Genomic DNA, 13,770 nt, shown 5'->3' with positions numbered 1-13,770 from the left:
GGCATTTATCCTCCCTGCCTCCCTAGGGGGTTCCAGCATCGCCCCCCTTTCATGGACTGGGAAACACGCCTGACTCCAGGACTTGTGTTTTCCTCACTGCACTGGGGAAGGTGGCAGGGGACAGCTTTTCAGGAGGGCCTGGGGAACTTCGCAGAGCCAGGTCACCCTCTCACTCTGGGCCTGTTAGTTCTCTTGCATACTCTGACCTTTGCATACGCTGCTCTCTGCACCAGGAACCTCCATCCCCATCTTTTTCTGCTTGTCGAACTTCAGAAATCTGCAAGGGTCAGCTTAGAGGTCACTTCTTGCTGAAGCTTTCCTCAACACCCTCCCCGCCCTGCTGCTGCTGCACTCAGGCCGTCCTCTCACAACACTGATAACAGCTGTCTCTCTCCACCCTCCCACCACCTCCACTCCCACCCCAGGAAGTGAGGCCAGAGGGCAGGGACAGAGCTGCTGCTGTATTCTGTGTGCCACCAGGGCCCAGTAAAGGGAATGTAGGGAGGGTGGGAGGTGCAGGACAGCTGGGGTTAGGGGCTGAGGGCTGGGTGTCGGAAGCTGGATCCTGCTTTAGTGGAAGTGTCCCTTTAACAGTCGCTGGCCTGGCCTGGCTCGGGCCCTGCTTTGCCTCCTGTTCAGCTGTGACTGCAGCTACCATGCTGACTCATGTGCCCGCAGCTAGCAGGAGCTGGCAGCATGGGCTCCCCAGGGGCTACGACAGGCTGGGGGCTTCTGGATTATAAGACAGAGAAGTATGTGATGACCAGGAACTGGCGGGTGGGCGCCCTGCAGAGGCTGCTGCAGCTTGGGATCGTGGTCTATGTGGTAGGGTAAGAGAGAAGAGCTTTTGGCCAGGCTGGAGGGGCAGGGGAAGAGGTGGGGGGTGGGGTTTGGTCCTGTTGGGTTGAAGTTGAGGGTTGGGCTGTTTAGGGGCTGGAGGGGAAGGGGGCAGATTGGTTCAGGGGCTGGGGGGAGGTAGGCAATACAAGACAGGAGAGCAAGAACAAGCTGTGTGTTTGTCCTGTGTGCCCACCTGCCTCCTTCCCAGTCCCTCCCCACGGCCCCACCCAGGGAGCGCAGGACATCGTCCTTAACAACATCTGTGAGAGCTGGAGCAGTAGCCCCAGAGAGACCACCAGCTATATCTCGGGTCAGGGGAGTCTAGAAGCTGGGAGCTGGGTCTAGTGAGGCTGGGGGTGGGTGCTGGCTGGGGAAGGTGATTGTCCGAGGGCACTGGCTCTCTGACGCATGGCTGGAGCTTCTGTCTCGTTCAGGGGGTCTGGAGTGGGAAGTGGGGCCAGAGAGGAGGTGGGGCCCTCGATGTTGGGCTGGGAGCCTGTAGGGTGTGGGGAGAGAACTGAGCATGTAGGGCCCAGCTCCGCCCCTGTCACTACACCCTGGGGACACACCACACTGCCTAACTTCTCTTCCCCAGGTGGGCTCTCCTCGCCAAAAAAGGCTACCAGGACCGGGATCTTGACCCCCAGATTTCCGTCATCACCAAACTCAAAGGGGTTTCCGTGACTCAGATCGAGGAACTTGGAAACCGGCTGTGGGATGTGGCCGACTTCGTGAAGCCACCTCAGGTGGGGGCCCTGGTGCTGCTGATGGGGGCACAAGTCCTTTGCCCACTGACAGCTTGGACACCTGCCATGCAGCCATGCAGAGAGAAGCATGTGATGCCAGAGACAGCTGGGTGTTCTCAGGAAGGCCTTCACAGAGGAGTGGCGCCTGGACAGGGCTTTCAGGGTTGTGTAGGAGGTTTCAGGGTGGAAAAAGGGGCTGGTCAAGAAGCCAGGCCAGGGCTGGGTGTGGTGGCTCACTCCTGTAATGCCGGTACTTTGGGAGGCTGAGGCGGGTGGATCACGAGGTCAGAAGATAGAGACTATCCTGGCTAACACGGTGAAACCCTGTCTGTACTAAAAATACAAAAAATCTGCCGGGCATGGTGGCGGGCGCTTGTAGTCCTAGCTACTCGGGGAGGCTGAGGCAGGAGAATGGTGTGAACCTGGGAGGCGGAGCTTGCAGTGAGCCGAGACAGCTCCACAGCACCCCAGCCGGGGAGACAAAGAGAGACTCTGTCCCCTGTCCCAAAAAAGAAGCCAGACCAGAGAAACTGCATTTCCAAAGACTGCCAACAAAAGAAGGGGGTGTCCGGGACTAATGGCTTGAGCTTGAGAGTGGTGTGGGGTGCTGGGGCATGGAACTTCCTGTAGCCCTGCTCCCTGACCTGGGGCACTGTGGTCAGGTGCTGCTCCTCCCCTCTGCTCGGCTGTGTTTCCCTCCTCCTTCCACCCAGCTCATCCCCAGCCTCAACTTCCACTTCTGCTCTTCTGATGCCCAGGGTGTGTGTAGCCCCAGTGAACACCTGCCCAGAGCACAGCTGTCTTCCAGGTGCACACCCGCATGTCCAAAGATGAATTATTTCCCTCTCCTGGCATGGCCTCTGTGACATCCACTAGTCACGATGGCTGTGACATCCACTAGTGCCTCAGCCAGATCCGTGACTCAACCTCGACCCCTTCCTGTACCTTCCAAGATTTTTCACCACTACCCTTGCCATGCCTGCATGAGACTATGGCCTCCTAGAGGGCCCTTAGATGCCCCTCTCGCCTCCTCCCTACTGCTCGGTGCACACCCCGCAGCAGCCAGGCTGAACTTTCACACCAGGCATCCTCAGAGCCTGCAGCCCCTGCTTCTAACCTCAGGAATTCCCCCAACCCTGCCTATGATGGTGTCCACACATTTCTCCCAATCCTAATGGCTGCCACTCCCACCACCCTCTGCTCAGCCCTCGCCTTCCCTTCCTGTGCATACATTCCTCAAATTCACAGTGCTCTCACGAGCAGCACTGGAGGGTCAGCCTTTCTTTCCAATGTCCTAGGCCACCCATTGACCACAGGCAGAGCTTTCCCTCTTCTCCCCTGGCCCCTGTTGTGCCAGTGCTGCCGTGTGTGGGATGGGAGACTCACCTTTTCTCCATCCTGGGCAGGTACTGGGCCCAGCTCTCCCCTGGATCTTCAGTACTAGAAGCAGCAGGCTGTTGGAATATTCTGGTTGAAGCCAGGCATGGTAGCTGGAGCCTGTAGTCCCAGCTACTTGGGAGGCTGAGGCAGGAGGATCTCCTGAGCCCAGGAGTTAGAGTTTGCAGTGAGCACTGATGATAACACTGCACTCCAGCCTGGGTGACTAAGTGCAACCCTGTCTCTAAATGCACACAGACACACGCACACACACAAATAAATTTTGGTTGAGCAAATGAGAAAGAAACTTGTCTCAAGAGATGGACATGGGCACGAGGCCTCCCGGTCTCAAAAATGGCCAGAACCCCTGCCGGCCTCCCATCTCTGCTTCAATCTGCCTTATGGGGGGACAGGGTTAATGACTGGACGGGGCCAACATCCCTTCCCTTATAAACCAGGCTGCCGGCCTTCCGGCCTTTCTGGTCAATGCGAGCCCATCCAGGCCAACCTTGAGATTTGCCTCCTAGGGAGAAAACGTGTTCTTCTTGGTGACCAACTTCCTTGTGACGCCAGCCCAAGTTCAGGGCAGATGCCCAGAGGTGAGTTTGCCCAGGATCCTCCCAGTAGGCCCCTCATTCCTCCACCAGCCCCAGGTGGCCACCCGTGTTTCCCTTTCCCCTTCCCAGGTGGTTGAAGGCTCAGCATGTGCTTAGTGTCCCCCAGGTCCTGGGCTACATCTTTGTGTGAGTCATTTCTTTTAGTCTTCATATATCCCCTGCCTGGTAGGAAGTCCTGTGATCCGCATTTCAGAGGAGAAGACTGAGGCTCAGTGAGGTTGAGTCACTTCCTTAAGGCCTCCCAGCCTGTGGGTGACAGTACCCCGAGCTCTGGGCAGCAGCAGTTCCCGTGAGGTGCCCAGACCCTCCCATCCTGGTCCTGCCTCTGGGTACTCTCCAGGTTGTTATTGTGACACCCAGAGCTGGGCACATGCTCAAGGAGGTTCTAATAGCAAGAGCCAAGCTGGAATATCACCTCCCCTTCTCTGTGCCCAGCCTCTATTAATGTGTCCTGAAGCAGCTTTCATCTTTGTGAGCCAACACAGCACACTCTTGCTCATGGTGAATTCAGGGTTGCTTATGATTTCTGGATATTTTTGTTTTGTTTTTGAGATGGAGTCTTGCTTTGTCACCCAGGCTGGAGTGCAGTGACGCGATCTTGGCTCACTGCAAGCTCCGCCTCCCAGGTTCACACCGTTTTCCTGCCTCAGCCTCCCAAGTAGCTGGTACTACAGGCACCTGCCACCATGCCCAGATAATTTTTTTTTGTATTTTTAGTGGAAACGGGGTTTCACCGTGTTAGCCAGGATGGTCTCGATCTCCTGACCCCGTGATCCGCCTGCCTCGGCCTCCCAAAGTGCTGGGATTACAGGCGTGAGCCCTGATTTCTGGATAGTTTTTACATCAACCATGGTCAAGCCAGAGTCCCCCACCTTGTTCTTCTTCATTTCTGATCCAGAAATACTGATTCTCCCCCTGATATTTCACCTTTACCCCTTGCCTGGAGATGTCCCTGGGATCCTGCATCTGTCACAGAGCACGCTCATTCTCTCCAGCTGTGAATTTTTTTTGAACTATTGAGACTCAGGACACAGTCCCGAAAGTTTACTTCCACAGTGACATCTTTCTTTAAACAAGTCTAACATTTACCTGCTTCCTGGGCTGGAGGGTCATTGTGCAGATACCTGTTCCCTGAGCCCTGGTGGTTAGTCCTAGCACAGTTGCTGGAGACATCCCATGTCTGTAGTTGGAAATATGCACAAAGGATTGCTTACTCTTTTTTTTTTTTTTTTTGAGATGGAGTCTCGCTCTTGTCCCCCAGGCTGGAGTTCAATGGCCTGATCTTGGCTCACTGCAACCTCCACCTCTTGGGTTCAAGCGATTCTCCTGCTCAGCCTCCTGAGCAACTGGGATTACAGGCGCCCACTACCACGTCCAGCTAATTTATGTATTTTAAGTACAGACAGGGTTTCACCTTGTTGGCCAGGCTGGTCTTGAACTCCTGGCCTCAAGTGATCTGCCCGCCTTGGCCTCCCAAAATGCTGGGATTACAGGCGTGAGTCTGCCGAGACCAGCTTGGTTGGGGAGACCCTAACCCAGCAGCGCTAGAGAAATTAGACACACATACAGAAATACAGAGGTGTGGAGTGGGAAATCAGGGGTATCACAGCCTTCAGAGCTGAGAGCCTTAAACAGATTTACCTACATATTTATGACAGCAAGCCAGTGATAAGCATTGTTTCTGTAGATTATAGATTAACTAAAAGTATTCCTAATGGGAAACAAAAGGATGGACCAAAATAAAGGGATGAGCTCTGGCGAGTTATCTGCAGCAGGAGCATGTCCTTAAGGCACAGATCGTTGATGCTATTCTTTGTGGTTTAAGAACGCCTTTACGCGGTTTTCCACCCTGGGTGGACCAGGTGTTCCTTGCCCTCATTCTGGTAAACCCACAACCTTCCAGTGTGGGCGTCATGGCCATCAGGAACATGTCACAGTGCTGCAGAGATTTTGTTTACGGCCAGTTTTGGGCTGCTTTATGACCAGATTTTGGGGGCCTATTCCCAACATGAGCCACTGCGCCTGGCAGGATGTGCTTACTCTTAGTGAACCCACACAATGTCCTTCCCTTTCTTAATGCTCAGGTGTCTATTTAATATTCAGTTTGTAAACTGTTCTGAAATTTGGCTGGATCCGTGGGTCTGTGTTTTTCAGAATCTGTGCAATTCCTCTTTGTCTGCAAGCACACTTCTGGCTCTTCCCATGAAACGTCAGGGCTGGGTCGTAATTATCAGATCTGACAACCTGGCTCTCCCAGAAGACCAGAGTTCTGCCAGCTTCTCTCGGGATCCTGGCGCCTGATCCCTCCTGTACCTGCACCGTGCTCCTTTAGTGTCACCTCCCTCAGCAGACACCGCTGAGCCTCCCCAGTGGGCCAGGGGGCTAGCTATGCTGAATTCACAAAACTCTATCTCCCATACCTCAAGGACCACCTGCGTGGACAGCCCAGCCAAAGTGGCAGGTCCTATGATGGGACAGAGGCTGTAGGTGGGGGACCCAGGGCTGCACTTGAGCAGAATCTTTTTTTTTTTTTTTTTTTTTTTGAGATGGAGTCTCACTCTGTCACCCAGGCTGGAGTGCAGTGGCATGCTCTCAGCTCACTGCAACCTCCACCTCCTGGGTTCAAGCGATTCTCCTGCCTCAGTCTCCCAAGTAAGTGGGACTACAGGCACAAGCCACCACACTCGGATAATTTTTGTATTTTTAATAGAGACAGGGTTTCGCCATGTTGGCCAGGCTGGTCTCGAACTCCTGACCTCAGGTAATCCACCCACCTCGGCTTCCCAAAGTGTTGGGATTACAGGCATGAGCCACCACGTCCGGATGAGCAGAATCTTAAAAAAGAGTGAGGAGAAGCTGGTGAGCAGGTGGATTTGGCTGGAGAAGGATGTCCACACAGAGGGAGCTTGGTGGGCAAAGGCGCTGAGCTGTGTGAGGTGAGGTGTCTTTAGGGCTACCAGCCACTGAGTGGAGCTGAAGTGAATATTTGAACTGGAGTGGGAAGAAGGTAGTTCAGGATTTCAGGGGCCCCTGTAAGCCCCACTATGGAGCCAAACTGTTTTTGTTTGTTTTCTTTTTTTCTTTTCTTTTTTTTTTTGAGACAGGGTCTTGCTCTGTCACCCAGGCTAGAATGCAGTGGTGTGGTCACAGCTCACTGCCTCCTTGACATCTCAGGCTCAAGCAATTTTTCTGCCTCAGCCTTCTGAGTTGCTGGGACTATATAGGTGGGAGTGACCATACCCAGCTAATTGTTAAACTTTTTTTTTTTTTTTCCTATAGCGATGAGGTCTTGCTTTGTTGCCCAGGCAGGTCTTGAACTCCTGGGCTCAGGCAATCTGCCCGCCTTGGACTCTCAAAGTGCTAGGATTACAGGCATGAGCCACCGTGCCTGGCAGGAGCTAAACTTGATGAGAGGAGCAGAAGAGAGCCACACATGGGCTCAGAGGCAGGGTGCTCAATCTCCTGCACATTGTGGGATGCACCACTTGGGCTGCTGGGGGTAGGCGGATGAGGGTAGGGGGAGACGTGGGGGCCCCATTGGTGATCACTGTGGGGTCTAGTTGGAGGAGACGGTAGCCCAGCTGGGGTGGAGAGGAGAGGCAGACACAGGACATAGGTAGGGAGAAAGAAGCAGAGCATGTGGCTCTGCTCCACCCTTCACCCAATCATGACGACCCTGTCTTTCAGAAATTCCCACTGCCTCATTCTGGCTTCTCAGAGGCGCTCAGCCTTCCTTGAGCCCCTGGTGCTGGTGTTCCTCCTGCTGCCCCTGAGCTGAGTGCCCTGGGCAGCAGTGTCCATCCTCAGCCGGGGCAGAACCGTGCCTGGGAGAGTGCCTGGTGCTCAAGGGTGCCTTCCTCTCTTGGGTCTGGGACCCCAGAAAGCTCGCCTGTCCTCCCCTTCTGCCAGAGCCCCATAGTCCTATGCCTCTGTGCAGGCATTAATGTCCCCAGGTTACAGAAGAGCGAGCAGAAAGGAGTAGCCTGTGGCCCCTCAGCAAGGGTGTGGGGCCCTGCTTCAATACCCAAGCCCCTGACTCTAGGGCCCTGATCTTTGTCAGTTATGCCCCCATTTCGGGCATCAAAAACTTACCCTCCCAAGGTATATTCACCTTCCCTGATCTGTCATCCAGATTGGACCAGAGGAGCTAGACCTGGAAGAATCACTTCCGTGTCCACCACGGACAGAACTGTCAGGAGGGAAGGGCAGGGCGCGTTGTCTCACACCTTTAATCGCAGCAGCCTGGGAGGCTGAGACAGAAGGATTGCTTGAGGCCAGGAGTTTAAAACCAGCCTGGTCAACATGGCAAGACTCCATCTCTACAAAAACAAACAAACAAACAAAAAAAAACTAAAAAATCAGGCAGGCACAGTGGTGTGTGTTTGTAGTCCCAGCTACTGGAAAAACTGAGGTGAGAGGATTGCTTAAGCCCAGGAGGGCGAGGCTATAGTGAGCCACGTTCGTACCATTGCACTCCAGCCTGGCCAACAGAGTGAGACCGCATCACTAAAAATAAATTTTTTTAAAAAGGAGGAAAGGGGTCTCCCTTTGTCTTTGAAATACAGCATTGTACCCTCATCTGGCCAGGGCGTTGCTCTGCTCCCTCCTCTGACCACCTCCTTTTATTTGCACCCTCCAGCTTTCCTGTGTGGCCCCAGACTCAGGGTACTCTGGTGGGAGGGTGGTGAGGAGGTTTAAGGTGGGAAGGGGGCCTGTCCTTCCCACCTTGAACCTCCCTGCCTTTGAGACTGGGCTGTGGAGGGGAGACATCCCCCGTGCCACCGGTGACTGCTCTCTTGCCCACCTCAGCACCCCTCCGTCCCACTGGCTAGCTGCTGGGTCGACGAGGACTGCCCCGAAGGGGAGAGAGGCACGCACAGCCACGGTAACTGTGGGCTCTGTCTTCCGGTGCCCCCAGCAGGGTGGGGGCTGGGCTGGGATCCTGGGTGGCTCCTGAGTGCAGGCCCCATTCGCCTCTGTCCCTGCATCTCTCTTTCTGCCAACAACCCCTTGGCTGATGCCTTCCCCAGCCCTGCGGAGATTTGAAGGTCTGGAGTTCATCTTTTGTTTTTCTAGGTGTAAAAACAGGCCAATGTGTGGTGTTCAATGGGACCCACAGGACCTGTGAGATCTGGAGTTGGTGCCCAGTGGAGAGTGGCGTTGTGCCCTCGTAAGTGTCCCCACAATCCCCCACCCCCACCGGCGCAGGGCCCCAGGCCTGGCAGAGGCTGTCACCTCCCTTCCACCTACAGGAGGCCCCTGCTGGCCCAGGCCCAGAACTTCACACTCTTCATCAAAAACACGGTCACCTTCAGCAAGTTCAACTTCTCTAAGTAAGCAGAGTGGGTCTCATCTGCCCCAAGACCCTCCTTGTCTCCTACCTCGTCTGACCTCCCCCACCCCCGCCAGGTCCAATGCCTTGGAGACCTGGGACCCCACCTATTTTAAGTACTGCCGCTATGAACCACAACTCAGCCCCTACTGTCCCGTGTTCCGCATTGGGGACCTCGTGGCCGAGGCTGGAGGGAACTTCGAGGACCTGGCGTTGCTGGTGGGTCCTGAGTTGGGGGCAAGGTTCCCGGAGGGCTCTGGGAGAGGGTCCCGGGCCCACCCACCAGTGGAACAGCTGTGTGCTATGTGCAGGGTGGCTCTGTGGGCATCAGGGTTCACTGGGATTGCGACCTGGACACTGGGGACTCCGGCTGCCGGACTCACTACTCCTTCCAGCTGCAGGAGAGGAGCTACAACTTCAGGTGCGGCCCCACTGCTCCCAGTGCCCAGCTGCTGTGCCCATCGCCCTCTCCCTGTGGCGGTCAGGACAGACCACACCCAGGCCCAGCCCTCTGGATATTCCACTGGTGTGCGAGGGGCTCCCAGGAGCAGGAGAGAGCTGTTCTCAACCCCACATCCTCCAGCACAGGCTCCATCCTGCTCCCCCAAGTCCTGAGCCCTCTACCCCATCTGCCCCGGGCCCCTGCCCAGCTCAGGCTCCTCACTGTCAGCCCCTCCTCCACCCCACCCTGCCTCTAGTATCTCCCCTCCACAGCAATGGGGGGTTTCCTTTTTACCATCCCCTTCTTCGTTTCAGCTTTTTTTTTTTTTTTTTTTAAAGACAGAATCTCATTCTGTCACCCAGGCTGGAGTACAGTGGCCCGATCTTGGCTCACTGTAACTTCCGCTTCCCGGGGTCAACCGATTCTCCTTCCTCAGCCTCCGAGTAGCTGGAATTACAGGCGCCCACCACCACTCCTAGCTAATTTTTATATTTTGGTAGAGATGGGTTTTCACGATGTTGGCCAGGCTGGTCTCAAACCCCTGACCTCAGGTGATCCACCCACCTCAGCTTCCCCAAGGGCTAGGATTACAGATGTGAGCCACCATGCCTGGCCTCCCTTCAGCTTTTACCTAAACATTTTTTTTAAAAACTCTAGACAAACTTAAGATTAGTACCATGAACACCCATATACGTTCATCTGGGCTTACCAGTTTTTATGTTACCATCTGGCCACATTTTCTTTTTCCCTGTCTGGAGTGAACTGGATATGTTTAGATTTCAAACGGAACTGTTTGAAAGTAGGTGGCAGACATCCGGACACTCACCATTTTCAACATTGTCCTGAGAACAGGGACCTTCCCCATGTAGCCACTGTCTTATTGTTGCATTCAAGAAATTGACCTTTGGGTGCAGTGGCTCATGCCTGTAATCCCAAAACTTTGGGAGGCTGAGGCGGGAGGATCACCTGAGCCCAGGAGTTTGAGACCAACCTGGGCAATATAGGGGGACCCCTATGTCTACAAAAAATACTTCTAAAATTAGCTGGGCCTGATGGCAGATGCCTATGGTCCCAGTTACTCAGGAGGCTGAGGTGGGAGGATCATTTGAGCCCAGAAGACTGAGGCTGCAGTGAGCCATGATCATGCCACTGCATTCCAGTCTGATGACAGAGTGAGATGCCATAAGAGAAAGAAAGAAAAGAAAGAAAGAAAGACATTTAGCAAGAGTAAATCTTTTTTAATTTTTAAAAAACAGTATAGAAATGGGGTCTCACTATGTTGACCAGGCTGGTCTTGAACTCCTGGCCTCAAGTGATCAGCTTCCCACCTCAGCCTTCCAAAGTATTGAGATTACAGGTGTGACCCACCTTCCAGGCTGGCAGAATAAATCTAATACTTAATGCTCCCCAGCTGTGCCAACAGTGATCCTAAACCTTTGTACTTTCCAATCTAGGATGCGCTCAAGGATTTTTTTTTTTTGAGACGGAGTCTCACTCTTGTCACCCAGGCTGGAGTGCAATGGTATGATCTCGGCTCACTGCAACCGCTGCCTCCCAGGTTCAAGCAATTCTCTTGCCTCAGCCTCCCAAGTAGCTGGGATTAGAGGCATCCACCACCATGCCCAGCTAATTTTTGTATTTTTGTAGAGATAGGGTTTCACCATATTGGTCTCGAACTCCTGACCTCAGGTGATCCACCCGCCTCGGCCTCCTAAAATGCTGAGATTATAGGTGTAAGCCACTGCACCTGGCCCTTTTTTTTTTTTTTTTTTTTGAGACAGAGTCTCGCTCTGTTGCCAGGCTGTAGTGCAGTGGTGCAATCTCGGCTCACTGCAACCTCCACCTCCCAGATTCAAGCAATTCTCCTGCCTCAGCCTCCCGAGTAGCTGGGACTACAGGTGTGTGCCACCATTCCTGGCTGATTTTTGTATTTTTAGTAGAGACAGGGTTTCACCATGTTGGCCAGGATGGTCTCGATCTCTTGACCTCATGATCCACCTGCCTCGGCCTCCCAAAGTGCTGGGATTACAGGCATGAGCCACCACGCCTGGCCTTTATTTATTTATTTATTTATTTATTTATTTTTTTTTTTTTGAGACGGAGTCTCGCGCTGTGTCACCCAGGCTGGAGTGCAGTGGCGCGATCTCGGCTCACTGCAAGCTCCGCCTCCCAGGTTCAGGCCATTCTCCTGCCTCAGCCTCCGAGTAGCTGGGACTACAGGCGCCCGCCACCACGCCCGGCTAGTTTTTTTCGTATTTTTAGTAGAGACGGGGTTTCACCATGTTAGCCAGGATGGTCTCGATCTCCTGACCTCGTGATCCGCCCGTCTCGGCCTCCCAAAGTGCTGGGATTACAGGCTTGAGCCACCGCGCCCGGCCTATTTATTTTTTTTAAATTTTAAAATTGTTTTTTTGAGACGGAGTTTTCACTTTCTTGCCGTCCAGGCTGGAGTGCAGTGGCGTGATCTTGGCTCACTGCAACTTCTGCCTCCCAGGTTCCAGTGATTCTCCAGTCTCAGTCTCCGGAGTAGCTGGGATTACAGGTGTGTGCCACAATGCCTGGCTAATTTTTGTCTTTTTAGTAGAGATGGGGTTTTGCCATGTTGGTCAGGCTGGTCTCGAACTTCTGACCTCAGGTGATCCACACACTTCGGCATCCCAAAGTGCTGGGATTACAGGCATGAGCCACCATGCCTGGCTTTTTTTTTTTTTAGATGAAATTTTGCTCTTGTTGGTGCCAGACTGGAGTGCAGTGGCCTGATCTCAGCTCACCGCAATCTTTGCCTCCTGGGTTCAAGCAATTCTCCTGCTTCAGCCTCCCAAGTAGCTGTGATTACAGGTGCATGCCACCACACCCAGCTAATTTTTGTGTTTTTAGTAGATATGGGGTTTCACCGTGTTGGTCAGGCTAGTCTTGAACTCCTGAACTCAGGTGACCCACCTGCCTCAGCCTCCCAAAGTGCTGGGATTACAGGCCTGAGCCACCGCACCTGGCCTCAAGGTTCTTAAATTGCATTTATTATCATGTCTTTGAGTCTTCTAAGCAGACTTATTGGATCCTTCTGCCACTGAGTGTCACCTCGTCATGCAGGCAGGCACACACGGCCACCAGGCCTGGGGATGATGCCCCTCAACACAGCTCACTGCATCCCGTCTGGTCTGGCTTCCCCAACCTCCCGAGCCCTTCGAAACCGTGCGGGGCTGGCTCCCACCCACATCCCGTTCCCCCCACCTCTGTGCTGGCAAACCATTTGTGCACATGTTCCTCCAGGCCCAGTCTCATGTCCCCTCCAGGAAGCCTACCCCAGTTCCCAGGGAAGAGTGCATTCCCATCTCTGCAATCCCTCAGCCCTGAGCCTGCTCCTTCACATCCCCGCTGCTGGGTCTGTTTAGGGACTTCTCTGTCCCCCATCCCCTCAGCAGTCAGGGAACTTCTGAGGGACAGGTCTTGGTTTGCTTTTTCTGTTTTCTCACCAATGACACAGGGCTGAGACCCAGGACTCAGGCTTGGGCTGGGGTTTACAGTCAATGGATAAGTTGGACAGAGGCCTGGCAGGGCCAGCCCCACCTGTGGGTGGGCAAAGCAGGCCACCAGAGCCCTCTTTCCTGCCCGCAGGACAGCCACTTACTGGTGGGAGCAACCGGGTGTGGAGGCCCGCACCCTGCTCAAACTCTACGGAATCCGCTTCGACATCCTTGTCACCGGGCAGGTAGGCACAGGTAGGGGTCAGGCCGGGGATGGGAGGCGGCAAAGCAGACAGGGCTGGAGGAGGCATGAGGCCGACAGTCATGGGCTGAGAGGTTCAGCTCAGATCTCTCTCAGGCAGGGAAGTTCGGGCTCATCCCCATGGCCGTCACACTGGGCACCGGGGCAGCTTGGCTGGGCGTGGTGAGTGCAAGCACTGTGGGCACCTGCAGGCTGCGGTGAGTGCCGCTGACCAGGGTGTGTCCAACGCATGCTGGAGGCTCCGGTGCCTGCACATTGAATCTCGGGGTGCAGGCTGGGGAAGTGGCAGGAGAGCAGGCTTGGGGGCTGGAACATGGGTTGGCCCTGCCTCTCCCAGGTCACCTTTATCTGTGACCTGCTGCTGCTGTATGTGGATAGAGAAGCCCATTTCTACTGGAGGACAAAGTATGAGGAGGTGAGCTGAGGTCACTCTGCTTGGACTCTGGGTTCTGCCACACTTAGAAGTTGGCTGGATCCCTGACCTGCTGTCCTCGTCTGCAGGCAAAGGCCCCGAAGGCAACCGCCAACTCTGTGTGGAGTGAGCTGGCCCTTGCATCCCAAGCCCGACTGGCCAAGTGCCTTAGACAGATCTCAGCACCTGCACCCACGGCCACTGCTGCTGGGAGTCAGACACAGACACCAGGATGGCCCTGTCCAAGTTCTGACACCCACTTGCCAGCCCATTCCTGA

General features: G+C 54.5%; 1 protein-coding gene across 2 annotated transcripts; it reads left to right on the top strand.

Annotated features, from left to right (window-relative positions):
- The first annotated feature begins 494 nt into the window (after positions 1-494).
- On the top strand, positions 495-13,770 carry P2RX6 (purinergic receptor P2X 6). 2 transcript variants are annotated; one of them, XM_025398811.1, is made up of 12 exons: positions 495-830; positions 1,436-1,586; positions 3,491-3,562; positions 8,390-8,465; positions 8,657-8,750; positions 8,833-8,913; positions 8,990-9,131; positions 9,224-9,333; positions 12,970-13,063; positions 13,177-13,242; positions 13,418-13,495; positions 13,582-13,770. In XM_025398811.1, the coding sequence occupies exons 1-12, from the start codon at positions 667-669 to the stop codon at positions 13,768-13,770; spliced, it is 1,317 nt and encodes a 438-aa protein (XP_025254596.1). In that variant the 5' UTR covers positions 495-666. The 2 variants fall into 2 exon arrangements, with proteins under 2 accessions (XP_025254596.1, XP_025254597.1); XM_025398812.1 differs by having other exon boundaries at positions 667-752.

The sequence above is a fragment of the Theropithecus gelada genome, chromosome 10 (assembly GCF_003255815.1).
Source record: "Theropithecus gelada isolate Dixy chromosome 10, Tgel_1.0, whole genome shotgun sequence".
Taxonomy (NCBI): Eukaryota; Metazoa; Chordata; class Mammalia; order Primates; family Cercopithecidae; genus Theropithecus; species Theropithecus gelada.
Note: the sequence above shows the minus strand (reverse complement) of the source record. Positions and strands in the feature narration are given on the sequence as shown.

Excerpts from the sequence above, each read along its gene's own strand:
- P2RX6 (XM_025398811.1), top strand. The coding sequence starts at position 667 with ATGTGCCCGCAGCTAGCAGGAGCTGGCAGCATGGGCTCCCCAGGGGCT. Across the intron at positions 9,334-12,969 it reads GAGAGGAGCTACAACTTCAG|GACAGCCACTTACTGGTGGG; the intron begins GTGCGGCCCCAC and ends TCCTGCCCGCAG. Across the intron at positions 13,496-13,581 it reads GGAGGACAAAGTATGAGGAG|GCAAAGGCCCCGAAGGCAAC; the intron begins GTGAGCTGAGGT and ends CCTCGTCTGCAG.